Source organism: Propithecus coquereli, unplaced genomic scaffold, assembly GCF_000956105.1.
Source record: "Propithecus coquereli isolate 6110/MARCELLA unplaced genomic scaffold, Pcoq_1.0 Scaffold383, whole genome shotgun sequence".
NCBI lineage: Eukaryota > Metazoa > Chordata > Mammalia > Primates > Indriidae > Propithecus > Propithecus coquereli.
The window spans coordinates 891514-912295 of record NW_012149541.1 but is presented as its reverse complement, the minus strand read 5'-3'; the positions used below and the strand labels follow the sequence as shown (position 1 = coordinate 912295).

Here is a 20782-nt window from a genome sequence, read left to right as displayed (position 1 = left end):
CACGCTGTACCCCATAAATATGTACAATGACTTATCAGTTTTAAAAAGGAAGGAAACTGTCTCACTAGACCATATAAAAAGCTCCTTTATATGTGTAAGAAAAGCATCAGCAACGCATTCATCTATTTCACAACCTTGTTCCCTGCTCAGATAGCCCTGCTTATCAGTGAATTTCCTAAGACCCGAAATTTCACCTCGATCTTTGATCCCAAATGGCTCGCACACTTCCCAGCACACATGAGCTTTATCCATGAGGAAAAGGAAAGCAGAACATGAACTTAGTAAATTAGAGTACCTCAGTCAGAAGAGATAGTACACAGCTACTATAAATCACAATGACAGAGGCTACGCAGACCTGCGTAGAGACACGGGAATGACGCTCATAAAACACAGCAGTCGCAGCAGCACGTCACTGTAACTGCAGCTGGGCGGAACCCTGTCTGTAAAAGGTATAACATGGAAAATGTTAGGGGGTAGTATTATGAGTGATACAAAAATAAACATTAATTAATGTTGCAATTTTTTTTAAATGTTTTATTTAGTAGGGCTGAATCCCCCTGTCGTTTTGAACCTGGTTTGAAGACCCCTTATAAAGTGTGAGCAGTTTTTATGAGCAGTCTTTTCCTAATTTGAAGTTGGAGACTTCTCAGATATTTTAAGTATTATTTTTCTAATTATTAAAGTATATATTCTCAATGGTAAAAAAAAAAATAGGGAGGGCATATAGAAACAAATCAAACCAAAAAATGCCACTGTTTCCTCGCAGGTCCCAGTCCCCCGGACCATAACCCCCACCTGTGGTGCTCACAGCGGGCCCAGCGTGTGCCCTCGCCAAATGGTCACAGCTGCTCTGTGGACATGGCACACGTGGGGAAGCCGAGGGTCCCAGAGTGCCAGGGAACTTGCAGGAGAGAAGTGAAGCAGGGCTGAGAGCTCCGTGGGGGCGGGAATTTTCTCACAATTGGTGCCCAGTGTTCCCACCCAACCCGTGCCTGGGACAGTGCCTGCCTGGCATCTGCCAGTGTCAGGGGAGTCGGTCTTCCTCCTCCTGTGGTCTCTAACCATGTAGTAGCTGCGACTCGAGATTGCACATTTTGTTCTAGGGAACTTACATCAGCCTTCACCTGCGAGCCTCGGACACCCCGGACTCCAGAGATCCTGGACCGGAACCCCCCCAAGGCAAAGGTGTCAGCTCTGGCTCCTCAATTCTCCTCCTGTGGCCCCCAGCAGGCCAGCCGCCCCAGCTCCATGGCGTCCTCCACGAGGGGCCTGCACAGTAAGTCAGCCTGGGTCCTGGCTGGAGCAGGAGCCAGGCCACCGGCCAACCTGGAGGGAAGGGCATTTTGTTGCCACATTTGGGCCCGGGCCCCTCCTGTGTGTGCCCAGTGGCAGATGGGAAGGCCTGCTTCCCTTCTCCACGGGACCAGGCCCCAGCCGGTGGCTTCCTTTGCCCTAGGGACCGGTTCATTAATCTTCCCCTTATTAAATTGCCAGCGGCCCCAGCGGTCCATACACCAGCTGGGGAGTGAGACCTCCAGGCAGCATCACCGCGAGATCAGTCCCCCCTCTGTGGGGTGTGCAAAGTCAGCCCTGACCTGTCCCTACTGCACCAGGGTGGGCCCTGCAACTCCGACCTCCGCTCTGGTGGGAGGCAGTGCCCGGCCCCTGCCCACCAGCTGTGTCCCTGCCGGGCCCAGCCGCTGGCCAGGTGTCCTCTGAGTCAAACAGAAGCAAGAGGCTGCTCGCCGGCTAGATGAGAGGCCAACAGAAGGGCCTGAGTGTGGGAAGGGCCCAAGGGTCCCTACTCTGCCCCTGGGGCCTCCCTCTCACCTTTTTGCGCACTGTAAGGACCACTTCTCTGTCTCTCTCTCTGCCCTTCCAGCCTCACCAGTTGACACCCCTCCCTGCCTCGCATCGGGCTGGGCTGGACCTTTCTAAAGGGCTTTACTGAAAATGAGGGAAAACAAAAAGGACAGAACAAAAGAACGTCAGGCAGTGCAAAATCAGTCACCCTCAGGATATGCGCAGTTCTGTGACTGCCCCTCCACCTTCCTGACCCTGGCGCTCTGGTCAGCTGGGGCCCCGCTGGGCTAGAAGTATGGGCGCCGGCCCCCCTCCTCCTGCTGGGAAACACACGGGCCGCAGCCAGAGGAAGTGCGGCGAGTACAGGGAAGGCCAGAGAGAGGTGGCCAGGCCTCCCGACCCTGCTGGCTCCCGGGTGGCACCAGGCCAGGGGAGCCCCACAGCCAACAGCATGACATGACCTGAGCCGGTGTAGGAGGCTCGGCAAGGGGTGGATGTCATGTGTCCTGTGTCACTGAGCAACCCACACCGAGCAGCCTGCTTCCTGTGAGGAAAGACTGTGGCCAAACAAGTTTTGTCCCAGCCACACAGCAGGTGACCTGTGGGAGGGAGCATTCTCTTTACTCCGTTGTACATGAGCCGGTGAAAGAAGGGTTCTGTGGGACGGGACAGAGGGGCTCTGTGCAGGGCCTCTCGGCGCTGGCATCTCGCTCTGGCTTTTCTCTCTAGGCAGCCAGTCTTACAGGAAGTGAGGATGGCGCCTTTCCCCGGGTGTCACCGTCGTCGTTGCCTGAGGACCAGCCAGCTTCCCATTCTGAGCAGGGTGGCAGCTGCAGGTGACGGATGTGAAGGGACTGTTGTCTACGAGCCACTGGGCAGCAGAGGAGGTGAGGACAGGCCATCGCAGCCCCACCGTCCGGATCACTCCTTCCGCAGGGCAGAGCCTCACCAGGAGGGCTGGGAAGAGCCTGCCCTCCTAGAGGGGAGTTTCCTGGTCACCCTTCACTCCCAGAGGAGGGGAGGGATGACCTTTGCCCTCGGGAGACCTGGCCCCAGGAACAGTAGGCTGTGGATTCAGCAGCCCCGGCTGGGCAGACAAGGTGGAAGGCCGGACCAGCAGCCAGGCCAGCGGGCCGGTTCCATCTCGCAGGCTGGTGAGGAGGAACCGGGTCCGTGAGAGCTCGGCCCCACAGCGGAGCCTTTTCCGAGACTGCGGACCGGGGTGGCCTTGGCAGACGCCAGCTCTCCTCACTCAGACCAAATGCTTGGAAACAGAAGAGATTAAGAGTAAAGGAAGCTCATTCTCAAGCCATGTGCCTCAGCAACAGATTTTGTATTTTCTTCCTCTTTTAAAATGTGATAAAGAATATGGTGTGTTCTGGTTTCTTCAAAGCAGCCCTGCACTTCTGCACATGTGTTTTAGACAGTCGACCGGTTTGACCAGGGAATGCCCTCTGCTTCCCTCCCTCCGTTGGGACCATAAGCGCAAACAGCCCCCCTGGCAAAAACGACGGCACTGCCGGGGAGGCTGCAGGTGTCATCAGGGCCTCGTCTCAGGACAGGGGAAGGATGTCTGCCTTCAGGGCCAGCACGGCACAGGTGTCCTGAATGCTACCCAAGCCATAAAATCAAATAAAATTAATCCGCATTTGGATGGTCCTCTGTGTATTCACGAAGGGAAATGAAAACAAATTAAAGTTGCATGCTTTCCCCCAGGCACTTGATCTGCGCTGGCCAGGCCCTTCGATAGGGACATCTCTGTGGTCCTGCTGGTCGTACATAAAAGATAAGCACTGTGTTTTTCAGCGGCCTCTGACTCCTCAGCAGAGCAGGCGGGAGGCCAGGTTACCCCTGAGATGACTGTCAAGGGCGAGGACCCCCATCACTCTCCTGTTCTTGGCAGTGGCTGCGGGCTGGGCACATTGGAACTCTGTTGTGTGACCAACCCGATAGCCACATCCCGATTCTCTGGGAACAGGTGGGGGCCCCCTTCTGTCCTGGGTGAAGAAAGCTGCCGTCTTAAACCCCCAACCTCCAGCACAGTCCGAACTCCTGACTTGACCTGCGGAGGCGTAAAGACAAAACACAAACGCTCATCACCGGTGTTGTCAGTGAGGCCAGAGAGGAAAAGTAGGTCCCTGAAATGGAATCGCTCTGTGCTGAAACTTTGAAAAGGTGTAGAGTGGTCGCAAATGAACAGCAAAGGAGCGTAATGGAAAAATTATCCCGTTCCCACCAATAAGTCCCCTCCCCTACAGATTCCTCAGACGCCGCTGGCTGGCACCGCCTTTCCCTGCCTTGGCATGGGAGCCGCAGAAATCCGGTAGGGGTGGGAGAGTCATCAGTTTCAGCCCAGCGTCTCCCTGGTATGAAGGCAACAGTGCTTTCTCCCTCAAGCCTACCAAAGAGCTGAAGTCTGATTTGTAAATGTCTGGTCATTTTGGGAGAAGAAAAGACAGTTTTTTAGAGAAGAGAGGAGTATCCAACTCGGGGTCAAAATACACTGAGATTACCAGGGGAGGGCTGGGTGGTTCTTCAAGTTTTGTAAATACCACCCAGGCCTCTGCACCACACCCCTGGGAGAGTCTACTCCCAGGCACACGCTTCCACATTCCAAGGCCAGAGGCCAGAGATATACTTTGTAAAACACCAACAACTTATTCATCAATATTCCAGCCATCGCTGGCTTCAGTGAGTTAACTGAGGTTGGATGTGAACTCAGTAGAAGGGGAAAAAAAACAAATACACAAATAAACGAAAACATTTTTAAAAGTGATCTAGAGATCTAATCAGAGAGCTCCTAAAATTTGCCCATCAGAACTATCAAGGGATGCCACAGAGAGGAGTCTTTGGAACTTGTGGAACATGGTGAGCCTTCAGGGGGACCAGGATCCTCTGGCCCTGGACGCTGGTCCCAGCTCTCCGGTCACCTCACACCCCTGATTTCTTTCGAGTGGTGCGTGAGCTCATCGGCTTCGCTCTCAGCAGGTGCAACTGCCCAGCAAGGTTAAACTGGGACTTTGGCGGGGATGTAAGACGCAGTGAGAGGTTTGCAATCCAGTCGGATATCAGGGGCCAGTCAGCAGGTTGGGAAGGATTTGACCCAAATCAAGAGCCAAATAAAAACACAAATGGACAAATAAGGTTAATGCAAAAAACAAATCCATGATTTTTTTAATCAAACTTTTTAATAAAAATAAATCTGACCCTGTACTTGGATGACTCTGCCGGGCTTGCCTAACCCTAATCCCAGCAATGATTCCAATAAAACTTGATTGCAAAAATAGGCAGCTGGCACATGGGCTATAGTTTGCCAGTTTGATTTTTTAAAATATTGCATTAAAATATTACAGTATTTATCTTGATTACTGAGTTTTAGGATACCCCCTTAAATTTTGTGTGCAAGGTGAATGCCTCACCCCCTCATCCTAATCCTGGCCCAGGATCTGGAGGGACCCTCCTGGCCCTCCCTGTGTCCCTGACCACACAGCCCTGTGGCTGGGTGGCCTGTGGGCCTAACCATTCCTCATCTCCCCAGACGCTATGTGGTCCATTGTACGGATGAGGGATTCACTTAGCTTTTGCATGTGACAGACTGCTTTTGAAACTTAGTGGCCTAAAACAGCAATTTATTTATAAGCTTTACCATGACGTGGGTCCTCAGCGGGGGCTGGGCTCGGCTCGGCTGGACTCGGTTCTGCTTCTGTGGTCGGAGAGAGGGCGCGGGCCTCCCTCGGGTCTGGCGGTGGCTGTTGGCTGAGCCCTGGTTCCTCTGCAGTGAGGCCACACATCTTCCAGCAGGCCAGCCGGGCTCGTTCACAGGTGGCCTCAGGGTGCCCAAGGCAGTGAGAGAGGTCAAGCCCGAGCGCAATTCGAGTCTCTCCTTGCATCATGTTTACTGTTCTCCTGCTGTGCAAAGCAGATCACGGGGCCAAGGCCCAAGTCTGTGTGGAGGGACATGGGCGCAGAGAAGCTGAAAGAACACGGGGCAGTACTGCAACCATCTACCACACAGAAGATGTTCAGAACTTACTTTTCAGAGCTAAACCTTTCAGGGTGGTTTTTCCACTGCGCTGTAACCTCCCCATGTAAATTCAATTAAACAGATACATCCTTTGGGGCTGCTGGATGTTGAGATGTGGAGACACGGACCCATTGGCCCTCAAGTTACCATCCGTCTTCTAGGGGAGAATTCCTGGCCTTTGCAGATGGCCAGAGCACCAGCCCCAGACTGAAGCGGTGGGCAGATTTCCTGCAGGTGGTTGCAGAATTAGGAAAAAGTCAGGCCTAGAGAGACCCGTCCAGAGTCATCTCCTTAAGGTGTCAAGTGAAGCCTGGGAGAGGAGGGATCTCAGAGGGGTGGACTAGAGAAATAAGAAACCCAGGACAGAGCCGGGGCGTGGGGAAGAAGGGAGGTTGGCACTGGTGCAGGAGAGATTTCAGGGAGAAGAGGGAGGACCAGGACACAGGCTCTGGAACCCAGGGAGGAGAGCAGCGCGTGGAGGGTAGTCACCATGGTCAGGCTGCAGAGGAGACTGAGGAGAAGACGGTGCCAGAAGCCACCTTTGAGAGCAGTTTCCACAGAGCACTGCCAGAGGTCAGCCTGCAGCAGAGCAGTAGGTGCCGGGGGCACCGAGGCCAGACCGTGTCCCAGAAAGGGAGGTGCAGGTTGATGGCAGGAATTCTGAGCGGGAGGCGGGAGCTAAGGCTGGGCAGCCGTGACCTTGAGGGTGCTGGGGAGCACGGGTCCTCCAGGCCCTCCTCTGCACCGGGCAGGAGGCAGTGGTGTGCCGGAGCCAGCTTGGGCCAGCTTGACAGAGCTGGTGGCTAAATTTTCAGGAATTCTTTGAGCTGATTTTAAATATACCATTACCAAAACTTATATAAACTTGCAATTCAGTAGTTTCTGTTAAAAAGAAAGTTAATAAATACTCAAAACTCATCCTTTCCTAATTATTTTGCTGCATTTATTAGTGTCTGTTCTGGAGGCTGTTTGCATCTGCCGTATCTGTGTGGAGGCGATATGATAAAATGAAGGCTCCCATGCATCTCTTTCCAGCTCTGTGTTCAGTGACGTCATTTTGGTAGCTTGAAGCTGGCCGTGCTGGGAGCATTTACACCACAGAAATTGGCAAATGCTACAATTTTTATTCCCCTCAGAGGGCCAGTTGTTAAGCATTTCCCAGCTCACAAATGTGGCAGGAGCAACTCAAGATGGTGCAGCCTTGGAGGCAGGATGTCAGCTGGACCAGGACCTGTGCCAGAGAAAGTTGGAAGGAGCAGGGCAGTTTGTGTCCCCTAGAATGGCAAAGCCAAGGGTGGCACATGCAGGGGACAGGTGGTGGCTGTCTCTGCCCACACCTCTTTCTACACGTCCTCAGCTCTCTGGTGCTGGCCCAAAGCACCAGCATCGGTGCATCTTCCAAGATCAAGCTGGAGCTCTCTCCCCGGATTCCGTGATAACTGAGGGTTTCGCCCAGTTGCTCCAGGTGTTCCTTGGACCTTCCTGCTTGGCACACTGCCACTGCTCCCTCTCCCACTGCCCTATGTGCCTCTCAGAAGCATTTGCCCTGAGTGTTCATAACATGGAGCTGCTCTTTGTCCATAGTCAACAGCAATGAGTCACCACTTCCTGGGAGTGAAGAGTTCACTAGATACACAACTGGAATCCCAGGACTTTGTGGTCTGGTTCTTAAACAGCCTAGGGTGGGGAGCACTGACCAGGCTGAAAAGATGCCGAGTGTGGGGTGCCCCCTTGGACTACCAGGTCCCTGAGCTGCGCCAGACCCGGCCTAAACTTGGGCAGCAGCATCTCTGAGGGAGAAACCAGGCAGAGGGTTCCAATGACTTACGGGTCCACCAGGGCAAGCCTGGGGACCCTGGTTTGTTGGCAGGAGGCAGGGGTAGAGCCTGAGCCAAAGGCAAGAAGAGTGGGGCCAAATGGGGCTGGGACATAAAGTCAGCAGCCACCAGCACCGTTGCGAGCCAAAAACCAGTCTTTAAGGCTCGCACTAGGGGAGCAGTGTGGTTAGAGGGCCCCAGGGCCTGGGGAGGGACTAATGGCCTGGCATCAAGATCCCAGCTGGGGTCTGCATTGGAATCCCTGCCCATCTGGGGCTGTGTGGCAGCCCAGCGCGGGAGCCCAGGAGGAGGGCCAGTTTCTGTGTACAGAGCACCTTAGACAAGGCCCGAGTGGCCCCAGCAGAGTCAGGCAGAGGATAGGGGAGTGTTGGGTTTGGGCAGACAGTGGGGCGCGGGCCCTGGGTAGGGAGTCAGCGCCATCAGGAGACCCCCCAGCAGTGGCCAGGACTCCACAAGGGCGTGGCATGGTGGTCAGGTGGAAAAACACAACAACTAGGCAAAGAGGAGAGAAAGGTTCTGAGCTTTTGTGAGAACCCCTGCTGGGGACCCTGGAAATAGTGAGGAGAGACCTGGCCGTCTGAATCGCTGTATGACTATACCACACTCATATCCAGGGGCAGGGAGGCCGGGGGTACTCGGAGACCCCGAGCACCCCTGTCACAGCAAAGGAGGCAGAGCCAGGCAGGGCCAGACCCTCCTCCCCGCAGAGGTGAGAGGGAGGCCCAGGCAACGGGAGAGAGGGGAAGAATGGAAGGAGGGGCCATTCTCAACGGAAGGACTTTAAGGAGAACAGGACTACAGCTGGCAAGGGGGCCGCGACCAACATGGCACTTCCAGAGGCCACAGAGGGGGTGACATTGAGATGACAGGTGGAGGGTGGCGTTACACACCACCTGGAAGCTGGGCTCTAAGGCATCGTGGTGCTCTGCTGAGCTCACCCGTGGGGGTCACGTGACGTGTGCCTGGGATTCCAGAGCAATCAGCTGTTGGGGTGCTGTGCGGGGCGGGGGGCACTGTCAGGTGCGGTCTCTGCTTGCAGCTGTTTCCAGCAACACCTGCCCTGTCCTGCTTATCTGAGACAATAAATCCCTGCCTTTTTTTAAAATGACATTTCAGGTTGGGTGTCCCTTGCTAGCAACCGAAAGGTTTGTAACTAAAGCACTAACCCCAACCACTTAGGCCTGGGACTGCCGCTCAAGTTCCACCTGCCACATCATCCCAATTTTCCTCACACTCACCTTAAATCACAGAGTCTGTAACTCTGCTTCCCAAAACTTTTATCGTTCAACTGCTCCCACACACACATGCACTCTACCCTACTGCATCCCGCTGTCTGCCCAAACCCAGTACTCCCCTAGGAAGTACGGGTGGACGCCAGCGGCTCAGGTCCTCACAGGGAAACCGTCATTAGCTGGGTCCCTCTGATGCTCTAGCAGCAAACACCTCTTTCATGAAGTTCAAGACCACTCCATCCTTCATCCTTATGACGTTTCCACCACCATTTTAATTTCAAAATGGTCAGGGTTCCCTCTGTGTTGTGTAGAAATGCAAGACTATGAAGGGACAAAAAGGTGACGATGTGGCCCGTGGTTGGGGAATCTAGCATGGGAATAAAGGGGGGACAGACAATGACAGCGGCAGTGCCTGGCTCGAGGTCCAGAGTCAGCTCTCGGCTCTGCTGGTGAGCGAGACCCACTCCATGAGGCTCAAGTTTCCTGCTGAAGATTTTAAGGGCACCAAAAGACACAAGCAGCAGCAGGCCAAACAAACTGGACCTAAAAGTTCAAGGTCATTGAACTTGGTAGATAAAACTCAAAATTCAATCTGGCCCAGGGATGCAACGTACTGCTGGTATTTCCTGCACGATGGTTTGCCAGATGAAAAAATCTACTGCTGGAATGTGAGGCTCCATGACAGCGGCTGAAGGTGGACACAGGCCAGCGCTGAAATGCCTTGGCTGAGGTTTGTGGCCCACCGGGGCGGCTCTGGCCTCCCAGCACTGTCCCTCGCCCTGTGGCATCTCCTCTGGCAGTGGGCAAGCCCAGCCCTCCAGAGCCCAGGGCCTCGCTGCCCACAGGGAAGCTCAGCTCTGGCTGTCCTGCCGGAAGCCTCCGTGGCCACGCAGGACTGGGTGTGGGGTTCACCCTCCCGGAGCAGGCTCAGCTCATGGGGGCAGAAGATCCTCACCAAGGCTCCTTCCCAGGCCTTCTCAGACCCCAAGGCTGGCCTGGAAGCTTCCTTCCACCCACTGAGCAGAGGAGGCCCTCAGCACCGATGGGAGGCCCCACGGGTGGAAGTCGCCTGACACCCTCCTCTACAGGTGGCATCTCTTTGGTTGTGCCCACTGGCCATAAACATTTTTACTTCTCCGGGCAATGCGGAGTAGCCAAGAGCCACCCCCAGCCTCTGGCACCTGCTCGTCTCTCACTGCCCGGCACTTCTCACCTCCCAGCAGCAGAAAGGAACATACGGTCGCTTATCTCCAGGGCAGCCTGACCCGTCTGCCCGGAGAGTTTTAACTAGGTGTCCCAGCGGGGCAGGAGCTGGGCCCCCTGAAGTGCGTACCACATCGTGTGTCTGTGTTGTCACTTTTCTGAGCAGAGAATCCTCGCTTGTGAGTCCCTGCTCTGTGGCAGGGGCCAGGCGCCGAGGCAGAGTGGCAACAAAGCGAGGCCCCTGCCCCGACGCAGACCCTTAGGGGCGGGAAGGAAGCACAGCGTCCGAGCAATGGGGGCTGGGATGTGGGGGCCAAGCTGAGACCTGTGCAGGCCACTGGGGAGCCAGAGTCAAGTTTCTCTGGCTCCAACCTCTGCCTCCACCTCCCCAACCCGCCTCCATGTGCTGTGGTCTCTGCACACCCACCCCACCCCATTTCGGGCCTCTGCTGGGACCTCAGCCACTCAGGAGGCCTTTGCTGTCCACCCCCTGCCTCCAGCTCTCCCAGGTCTTTCACGTCCCTGTCACAGCAGGGACACACTGTGCAGTCCTTGCTGGGGAGCTCCGAGAGGGCCTGGAAGGCCTGGGGTTGTTCCCATGTGTCCTGTTGGGCCTGGCACCTGCTCAAATTCAAATGTGTGAGTCCGCTGGGCAGGGCCAAAGGGGCCCGGGTGGTATCGATGCTGCCTGGCCACACCTTGAGGACCAGGGCTCAGGTCTTAACTCAGGGGCTCTCAACCTGAGCTGCCCTCACTCGGGGTCACTCTTGGCTGCAGCCCCGCTGGGCCTCGCTGCCTCCTCCGCAAACCATGAACTCTCCCAGGGCGGCACATGTGTGCTAGTCATCGTCTTATTCTTTGTAACAACTTTATTGAGGTTAATTGACAGCAATCAACTCTGTGTGTTCAAGGCATACAACGTGATAAATTTTGATATGTGTAAACAGCTGTGAAACCATCGCGGCAATCGACATAGTGAACAGCACTCCCAGCAGTCTCCTTGAGCCCTCCAACCGCTTCCTTCCGCCTCGCCCCAGCTCTGTCCTGATAGATTCGCATTTTCTAGAATTTTATATATATAATATAATCATGCAGTCGGTACTCTTTTTTGTCTGGCTTCTTTCATTCAGAATAATTATTTCGAGATTCATCCCTGTTGTGGCATGTACCAATGATTTAGTCATTTTTATTACTAATAGTATTCCACTGTACAGATGTGCCACCATCGGTATATTTGGCTACTACAAATAAAGCCGCTATGAACATTGACGTACACACCTTTGTGTAGACGTACATTGTGTTTGTCTTTGGTAAATACTTAGGAGTAGAACGGCCGGATCACGTGTTAAGTGTACGTTTAACTTATTGAGAAACTGTCCAACTGGTTTCCAAAGCTGTCGTACATTCCCACCAGCAGTATGTGGGAGTTCCAGTTGCTCCACATCCTTGCCAACACTTGACATGGCCAAGCTTTTTAATTCAGATCCTCTAATACATGTGCAGTGGTTTCTCACCATGGTTTTAATTCACATTTCCCTAATGACTAATGATGCTGGACATCTTTTCAGGTGAGCATTTGCCATCCAAATATCTTCTGTGGTGAAATGTCCGTTCAAATCTTTTGCTCATTTTTTTCATAGGGTTGTTTGTTTTCTTATTATCACATTTGAGAGTTATTTATATATTTTTCACACAAGTCCTTTATCAGACGTGTGCTTTGCAAATAGTGTCTCCCAGTCTGTGGCTTATCTTTTCATTCTTTTCCAAATGTCTTTCAAAGAGCAAAAGTCCTTAATTTTGATGAAGTCTAGTTTATCGATTTTGCTCATTTATGAACCATGCTTTTGGTATTGTATCTAAGAACTGTTCGTTCCATCCCAGCGCCTGGCCCTAGGCCTGTACGCCCTCGTTGCTCAATCAGTGCTCTTGAAGGGCAGAGCAAACGCCCTCGATGTGGGAGGGCGTGGCCCCAGGGCACTGAAGAAGAGCTGATGGTGCCTTGAGATCGCCCAGAAGGAGGCAGGCCTGGGGCGGGAGGGCGACCGGGGCTGGGATGCTGCCTCCTGCCCATCCCATCGGTGCCAACGGCATTTCTCTCCTTTCCTTTCTCTCCCCTTCCCCGCCCCACCCCCCTCTTCCTTCCTTTCCACCTCCTCTTGATTCCTGTCACCTGTCTGTGAGCTTTACAGCTTTGTGAACTCTTGGCTCCATTTCTCCCCTGGAGTCTTCTTGTTTTTCTGTCCAGGGGTCTCTGCACGCAGTGAAGACACCGCCAGCCTTTTCTGTCCTGTTGTGCTGCCAATCCTCCTCCAAAACATGATTTTCTGTCTGTTGACCCTGCCGCCTTTGCACGCTCTGACCAAGCCACCACAGCGCCTTCTCAGACCAGTCACTTCTCCCGGCCCCCAGGTGCTGGCTCTCTCCCCAGTGACCTCAGACTCGCTGGGGCGGAGGGAGGGGTCCATCTCGTCTCGGTGAGGAAGAGGCAGGTCTGGGCCTTCTGGAGGAACCACATCAAACCTTCGAAGGCTGCAAGAGGGCTCGTCCCTCCCACAGCCTTTGCTGTGCTCAGGCCTGTGCGGAGGCGGCTGGGACAAAGAGCTGCCCCCAGTGCTGGGAGCCCCTGTCTCCTCCCCGGCCGTGAGGACAGGCTGTTGTGGGAGACAGAGGACGAGACGGATCACAATAACAGCATCAGTCTGGAATCTTTAGTTGTTGACAAAAACCACAAATGAAAAATTATTGGCTCCTGGAACCAAACCAGGGGAGGCAGGGTGTCGCCAGTTCTCGGGGCCCATATTAGCCTCTAGTGCTGCCGTAACAAATCGCCACAAACACAGCAGCTTAAAACATGACGTTTGTCACCTCCTAATTTCTGCAGGTCAGAAGTCTAGGTTGGCTTGGCTAGTTATAGGGGGTCAGCCAGCTGGGCCCTCACTGGGCGTCCCACGGAGACGCGCTCCCAGGCTCCCTGCGTGCTGGTGGAATCCAGTTCTTTGAGGCTGTAAGACTAAAGCTTCTGGTTCCCTTGCTGGTGTCGGCTGGGGATTGCCCTTGGCTCCTCGAGGCCTGTCTCTGGTCTCCAGACAGCATGTTGTCCCTACGTTTCGGAACCAGTAAAGGCAGCCAAAGCCTTCTCGTGCCTGGAATTTCTCTGACTTTCCTTTTTGCTGCATCTCTTCTGCTTCCGGCCAGAGAAGACTCCTTGCTTTGAGGGGCTCATGTGATTAGATGGCACCCCCTTGGATAATTCAGAATAATCTCCCAATTTTAAGGTTTGTGACCTTTATTACATGGGCAAAGGCCTTTTTGCCCTGTAACCTAATGTAGTCAGAGGTTCCAGGGATTGGGGTGTGGACATCTTTGAGGATGGGCACGAATGTGCCCACCGCAGGATTCCAGCCCTGTTCAGACTCCTGTTTCTCTGTTTCGCTTTGTGGGTTCCATTCTTTCCCTGCAGCGTAGATCACTTTTCCCCAGTATGTTCAGTCACACCCTCAAAAGCCTGATGAACGGAGACCCGTTCCACTTCGGAAATCAGGGAAGAGCCCTGATTGGCCCTGCTCAGGTCACAAGCCCATGTTTTGGGGGCAGGAGGGGTATAAGGTCCTCCCAGCGGTGCAGCCTGGTCAAGAGGACACCCCAGAGACTAATGAGGTCTCCACTAAAAGAAGGGGAGGGGTGCTGGGTACAAACCCCAGAAATGACATGTGATCATCGTCGTGTCGTGCCCACCTGTGGACCCTGCTAAAGGTGCCCACGAGGCCGCATTATTAACCCCACCACCCACCAGCTGGCTGACCTTTCTCTGAGCCTCAGTTTTCTACTCTGTAAAATGGGACTAATAAAAACCTGTGTCTGGCCAGGCTATTTAGGGTTGTCAGGGAGGCAAATAGGAGGACGTGTGTGAAAAGGAGTCCCCGTGTGTGAGGATGCCTTTGACCAGGGCCTGGGAAGGAATCACTTTGGGTCCCTCCAGCTCTCCAGCCCACCCCTCAGGGACTCCCTCTCCAGGCAGCAGGGCATGGTGGGAGCAGGGCTGCCCAGACGCACCTGGTCAGGCTCTGGCCCATGAAAAGGCAGCCATTCAGGGTGGCTTGGACAGGAGCCGGGTGACGAGAGACAGGGAGCCCTGTGCACTGGAGAGGAAGGAGGCCTCGGCACGGCCTCCGCGTGGGGCTGCGCTGCCCGCCTGGGGGGTAGACTGGCTCAGCAGGGAGGGGGGTGCCAGGGAAGGAAGACTAAGCTAGTGTTTGAGGCCAAGGGGCTGAAAGGAAGCTGTGTGTACCAGTGCTGGCTGCCTGGCGGGCGGGATGTGAGTCATTGGTGGCCTGGGGGGAGGGTGCAGCCTGGGCCCAGCTGTCCGGGACGAGGGGCACAGTGCCCACCTGCGTGTCAATGTATGGCAGTGTGAGTCTGACTGTGTGTGCTGGGGCTGGGGCTTGCAGGTCTGCCCGGGCTGCCCAAGGCTGCCTGGGGTGGGCACACCCTGCCATCCTCTGAATATGGCCGTGGCAAAACTGCCCCTCCTCCCTGCCACGGTCTCCTCCAGGTGGCCAACGCTGGCAATTCATTCCCTCAGTTGTTCAACCAACAGGCATCAGTGCCACCCATCCCACGTGCTGCCAACCAGGAAAACGGAAAGCCCTGTCCCTGCTCTCGGTTGTTCCCAGCGTGGTGGGCTAGGTGGACGAGGGACAGACAGGACTCGTGCAGGGTGATGCCAGCCAAGGGAGGGAGCATGTACTCCAAGGGAGGGGTCATTCGAGGTGGGTTTTGAAAGATGAGTAGGAGTTCACTCTATCCAGAAGAAGGGGTGGGGGCAGCCCATTTGAGCAGAAGGAAGCCACATCGTGGTGAGAGAGAGAAGGCCAGGGTTGCTGGCGGAGGGGCTATGGGGAGTGCCCAGAGGGTCCTGGAGGTCGAGGTGGGCACAGACTTGAGGACCTGGGGAAGGATCGAAACAGGCTGTCCATGGATGCAAGAAGAACTTGCCGGGTGCTGGGCCCACTCCCAAGGGCCTGCCAGGTAGGGTTTCACTGGTAGCCGATGAACTGGTTAAGGGAGGTCCCTCCCACCTGGGAAAGGCCATGTGTGTGTGTGTGTGTGTGTGTGTGTGTGTGTGTGTATCTCAGGTGTGCATGAGTGTGTGTGTATGACTGTCATGTGTGTCTCTCTCTGTGCGTACTGCTGTGTGAGTGTGTCTGTGTATCTGGCCGACAGGTGTTTCTGTGTCTGTCTGAATGTGTGTGTGTCTATGTGTATGCGTGTCCCTGGGTGTATGTGTTTATGTGTCTGGGTCTGGGTTGCACGTATGCCTGTGTGATTCCATGCGTGTGTCTGGGTGTGTGTGTCTACATGCGTGTGGCCACCAACACCCCTGCCAACAGGGGTCTGGGGTGCAGCCCGGCTGCCCGTGCCCAGGGCCGCACTGGGGAGCCTGGCCCACTCCTTCCATGCCTTCCTAGCCCTCTCTGCGGGGCTTCTGTTCCTGGGCCTCTTTGAACTCCAGCTTCTCGTTCTGCAGGCCTAGCTCCACCCCACCCGACTGGCTCCCCTGCCCACAGAGCTGTGGCTGGCCTCAGCTGCCCCCAGACAGCCAGCCGGTGCCCAGGCACAGGAAAGGCCAGAGAGCTGCCCAGCCCAGAAGGAGCTGTGCCCACCGTCCACTGGCCAGCCTGGGGGCTCCTCCCACCCCAGAAAGAAGGGCTGGTCAGGAAAACGTGGAGCCATTTCCCCCATCGCACCATCCCTTTCTTCTTCCTTCTGCGGCCTCAGCCTTAGGGGTTTTGGAGGACGACTTGAGAGTCCCGGGGACTTGGCAGGAGCCGGAGGCCTGGCCCCGTCTCTGTGGCTGCTGAGTGATCCTCGGGTGCTGGGTTTTCTTGATAATAGCAGCTTCCTCTGAGAGATCTGCCCCTCTAGACTGTTCCCTCGGGGCTGCTAATCTCAGGACACTGCCTCAACCACAGGTCTGGCCAATTATGCTACCCCAATCCCCTGAGACATGACCACTGACCCAAGTTTGGGGACATGACTGAAGTGAGACCAGTGAGAGTCCTTCCCTTGAATTTGATATATGGAGGCTGAGAGAGGGAAAAAACTCACTTTCCTCTGGGGGTCCCCAGATGAGGTGATAAGTGCCTGAGGCCACAGGTAAGCCTGTCTTTCTCCTACTCTTCATGGAAGAAGCTTGTGGAAAGAGTCGGGGATGGGCAGCTGTCCAGGTGGGGAGGAGGGGTTCCTGTTACACGAGGTAACAAATTCCTTTTGCTTGAGCTACTATGGGTTGGGTTGCTGTCACTCGCAACCAGAAGAGTCCTGGGCCATCCCTGTCTTCAGCCACACACCTGGATCTTCAGGGTGCCAGATGCACCCTTTGCCTGGCCCTCCACATGCCTCACTGTCCCTCCCTGTCTCAGATTCCACATGGAGCCTGTGACCCCTCTCCCATTCTTCTCAAGTTCCTAAACCCACTTCTGCTTCCTCAGCTGTCACTTACTTCAACGGGAAAGTTGAACTTCCCCAACTCTCCCACTTTCTGGCCCCAGTTTCCTCCAGACCTGCTTCCCCATCTGTCCTCCTCCTCCCAGGCTCACAGGAAGACGTGTCCCTCCTCCAGCCCTTGCTCAAGGCCCACCAAGAGAGCTGGAGCTGGAGCACCCGAAGCCAGTGGTTCCCAAGCCTGCCTACATATCAGAATCACCGGGAAACCTTGAGGGAATACAGTCTCCCTGGCTCCCGCAGCTTCTCCAAAGGCAGGACCTGGAATCAGCATTTTAAAACCCCTTCCCTGGTTGGGCAACACTGTCTTCTTGGTCGCTGGTCTCCGGGTTCCCTGCAACGGGATGCTGGATGCTGCCGGGACTGTCGCTTGCATAAGGACCTGCATGGAGCCTGTTTTAACTTCCTCCCATTTTCAGCTCCGGTCCTTGCAATCTGGGCTTCTTTGGGGCCAGTCTTCCCTTGGGTGAGGGGACTTCACAGGCTCCAAACCAGACCACCCAGGCTGTGAAGCCGCAGTCCTCCCTTACCCCCAGACTCTTTCCCACCCCCCACCTCCTCCCATGGGAGTCTCCTCCTCCTCTTCCCACCCCTTAAAGGGAAGGCCCATCCCCCAGGGAAATGGGTCCCCCCACTCTTCATTCTCTACCCCCATTTCCTGGCCCCAGACCCGGTTCCTACCCCATCTCTGCCCTAGCACCGGTTTGTGCAGTGGCTTCCTTGACCTCCAGCGCTGCCCTGCACGGTGGGCTGGGTTCTCTGCAGGGGATACTGGTGGCCTCTGAGGGCCAGAGGTAGTTGAGAACCATGGGTCTCATTCCCACTTCCTGGTCAGGTGATATGTTACAACGAAGTTAAGTCTCTACCTCACTGAAAACAGCCTTTAGCACGAAGCACAAAAACAGACATCCCACCTCTGCCACGAGCTTGGGGACGCCCCACTCTGCTCTTTCAGGAAATCTCTCAGGGCGAATTCAAGGACATGCTGACTATTGACTCCAGTCAGATTATTATGTGGGAGGGCCCAGGACCACTAGAGAAAGTTCTAGACCCAGGGCTGCCCTGCTGGGTTGCTGGGCTCATTCAGGCACAGGCAGAGGGGACTTGCAGGGTTTCTTGCCAGGCACCCCTCTCCAGCCACACTCCTTTCACTGAAGAACAATGACTTCGGACCCTTCAGCGCTGATTCACAGGCCCTCTGCTGCAAGTGTAGACAGCCACATTTGAAGCTCTGGCTGTGGCCGCCCCTGGAGTGTAGACTTCTGCTCAGGATCTTTCAAACACTAAAATTAACGCACACGCTTACGAGCATCCCACAGTGGTGCTGAAGTGGTTACAGCCAGCACGGCTTTCCGCCCGAGGAGGGCCGCCTCTCTGCAAGGTGCTCAGCCGTTCCTCATAGTCTGCTTTTGGGTGTCCCAAGTCAGCCACCACCTTGTCCCAGTGCATCCTCTGGCTGGTCAGAGGACTCTCTGCTCCCCCTGCCAGGTCTCTGCAGGCCCTCGCCCCTGGGTTAAAGCCTGGGCCGGTGGTTACCAGCAGGGATGAGGGGGTGGGCAGGGGCAAGGTGGGGGAAGAGGGCACTTCTTGGGGTCCTCCCACATCCCAGCTCACTGAGCTCCCCCTTCCAGGGCAGCAACCTGAGGTGCTCAGAGAGTGACCTTGTGACAAGGACACAGAACCCACCTCCTGCAGTCTACCCAGCTAGCTCATCCATCCCAGCCCCTCCAACCTCCGATCTTGGCTCTCCTGAGCTGTAACTTCCATCCACTCTGGGCTCTGCCAGCAGCGAGGGTGTGGGGGGCAGGGGCAGAGTCCACACAGACTGACCTGCCTTCCTGCTGGCCGTGCTCAACCTTCCTGGCTGTGTCTGGAGACCACCCCCAGGAATCTGCCGGGGCTCTGCCCTCAGGGGCTGGGACAGGTGGCACCAGCTGGATGGGGTGGCAGTGGGGGCCACTGTGCCAGCCAGAGCCTGGCCAGGCTCCCACACTCCCCACCCCCACCCACCGCCAGGCACTCATGTTGTCATTCATTTTCCCATTCTGAGTTCTACTTCGGCACAGATCAGATGATTCCATGATGACAACCTGTTCATCTCAATTGACCAGATTCCACTGGCAAACACTCCCCTGACCTTGGGCAGCTCCTTCCATTACCACCTCCCTGAGCCCTTGCAGTTCTGGGGCCTTGTGGGGTGGGACAAACACTGATGATAATATTACCAGCAGCCGGCCATGATGCTCACCGCGAAGGGGACACTGGTGCGTGCACTTCGCATGCGTCATCTCACATAACCCTGTGCTGGCAGGAAACTGAGGTCTCAAGGGGATAAGCCACCTGCCCCTAGTGACATCCAGGAAATGCAGGGGCCTGAGCCAACCCCCACCCTTCCAGTCCCTAAACACAGGCTCAAAACCCCTTCCCAGGGACAGCTGTGTCTGCCCCTCACCAGGCACCTGAGGAGGCCCCGCAGCACTCAGGTGAGAGGTCAGTGGTGAGGCCAGGTGGGCTCTTCTCAGCAGGGCCCCTCGAGCAGAGCCAGGGGAGCCTCCCTAGCCCTTCCTCAAGGCCGCACTTGCAGCAGCCTGGGCAGCGGAGCGAGGCACATGGTGCTCTGTGGGGATGAGTGTCCCAGGCCCAGCTGGGATGGAGCAGGCAGTGGGGGCCACAGGGGTTGTGGGTGGCCCTCAGTGACAGGCAGCCAGGCCAATGGGGGCTTTGGGCTGCAGGTCAGGCCTTCTGCCTGCTCTGGGACTTCAGGAGGGCCATTGCAAAGGGCTCTGGCCCCAGGGTTCTCCTCAGGAATTCTGCCTGGAAGGCCCTTCACATTTCCTGATTGGTGCTTACAGCATCCCAGAACATTCTATTGCGCCTTAAGTTTTTCTTCCCCCTCCGAGGGGCCCTCAAACCTTAAGGAAAGGGCTGAAGGGCTCCTCACTTCCTGCTCAGAAGCTTAGGACCCAGCTGGGGCCTCCTGGGCTCCCTGTGTGCCCCAGCGCAGGAAAGTGGCTCCCTATCACTGCTGTCCCTGGGACAAGGGGTTGAGGAAGGGCGCAAGGCCCACCTCTGCACCAGGCAGGCCTCCTGGATTTGCTGACCAGCCCTGGGCTAGTTGTGCACTGAGCTCACTGGGCTGTCCCCTCTGCACCGCCATTTCCTCCTTTGTTAAATAGGAATAATAACAGTACGTGCCTCTAGGATTACGTGAGTCATTCATGCAGGGACCGAGAATCAGGCTTGGCATATTGTAACCACTCAGTGAATGGTTAGCGGTTATGATTGGACCATAAGATGCTTCTGTTTCAACTCTATGGGCATTTTTTAGGTCCTACTGTATGCTCAACACTAAGACTTCAATGCGGAACAAGACCAGAACAAACAACCTGAGTGACAGCAGGATCAGCCAAGGCTTTTACCTGTTGGAGAAACTCACAGTCCCCTGGATGGGACCCTGCTTGAGCCAAGGATGCCCCCTCCATGGTCCATGTCCAGGTGCAGCCCACTGCCCACAGTAGGTGGACCTGGCACGCACAAGCAGATTAATAAAGGCTTGGGGACGAAAAGGGCTTTGAGTGAAATATTTTGGGGGGGATGAAAAGAAAGGAGATTGGGCTAAGGCAGACAAACAGGCTGGGCAAACAGACCTTCCCTTGGAGGTGCTGGGGAGCCCTCAGCGGGAGGAGGGACCCCAGAGGTGGGGAGGAGACAGCCGGGGGGTACAGAGAAGGCTCCCTGAGCCATGGCCTGGGCCGCGGTCCTGAAGGGGAGCCCAGCCTCCTCCAGCCTCTTCTCCTTGTAACCTGGTGGTGATGGTGGTGGTGGTCGTGGGGTCTGCCTGGGTAGGGGAAAAGGGAAGAAAGCAGAGGGGAAGAAGGAACCCCTGTCCGCTGTCTGCTTGTGTCCCCCAAGGAAAAGTCAGAACGGGGCCAGAGAGAGATAAATGGCGGGGCCTGCGGAGCCCCTGGGGAGGCGGAGGTGGACGGGTGTCCAGGCTAAGCACGCGTCCGCGACGGGCCCGGGGAGGCTCCGCAGGGGACAGGCGTTCCCGGGGTGGAGGCGACCCTCGTGGTCCCCGAAGTCCCGCCTCGGCTGCTCGCGGTCGCGCCTCGGATGGCGCCTCGGAGAAATGGGGTGGTCCCGGCCGTCGGCAGCGGGGAGGGCCGGGGGCGCCGAAG

General features: G+C 55.8%; 1 protein-coding gene across 1 annotated transcript in view; it reads left to right on the top strand.

Annotated features, from left to right (window-relative positions):
- ARMC9 (armadillo repeat containing 9) overlaps positions 1 to 3162 on the top strand; it is a 161880-nt gene extending 158718 nt beyond the window's left edge. Inside the window, exons 22-23 of the mRNA XM_012652188.1 lie at positions 1104 to 1276; positions 2533 to 3162. Of these exons, the coding sequence (XP_012507642.1) occupies positions 1104 to 1276; positions 2533 to 2555 (196 nt within the window). The 3' untranslated portion in view covers positions 2556 to 3162. The remainder of the gene's footprint in view (positions 1 to 1103; positions 1277 to 2532) is intronic.
- The last annotated feature ends 17620 nt before the right edge of the window (positions 3163 to 20782 follow it).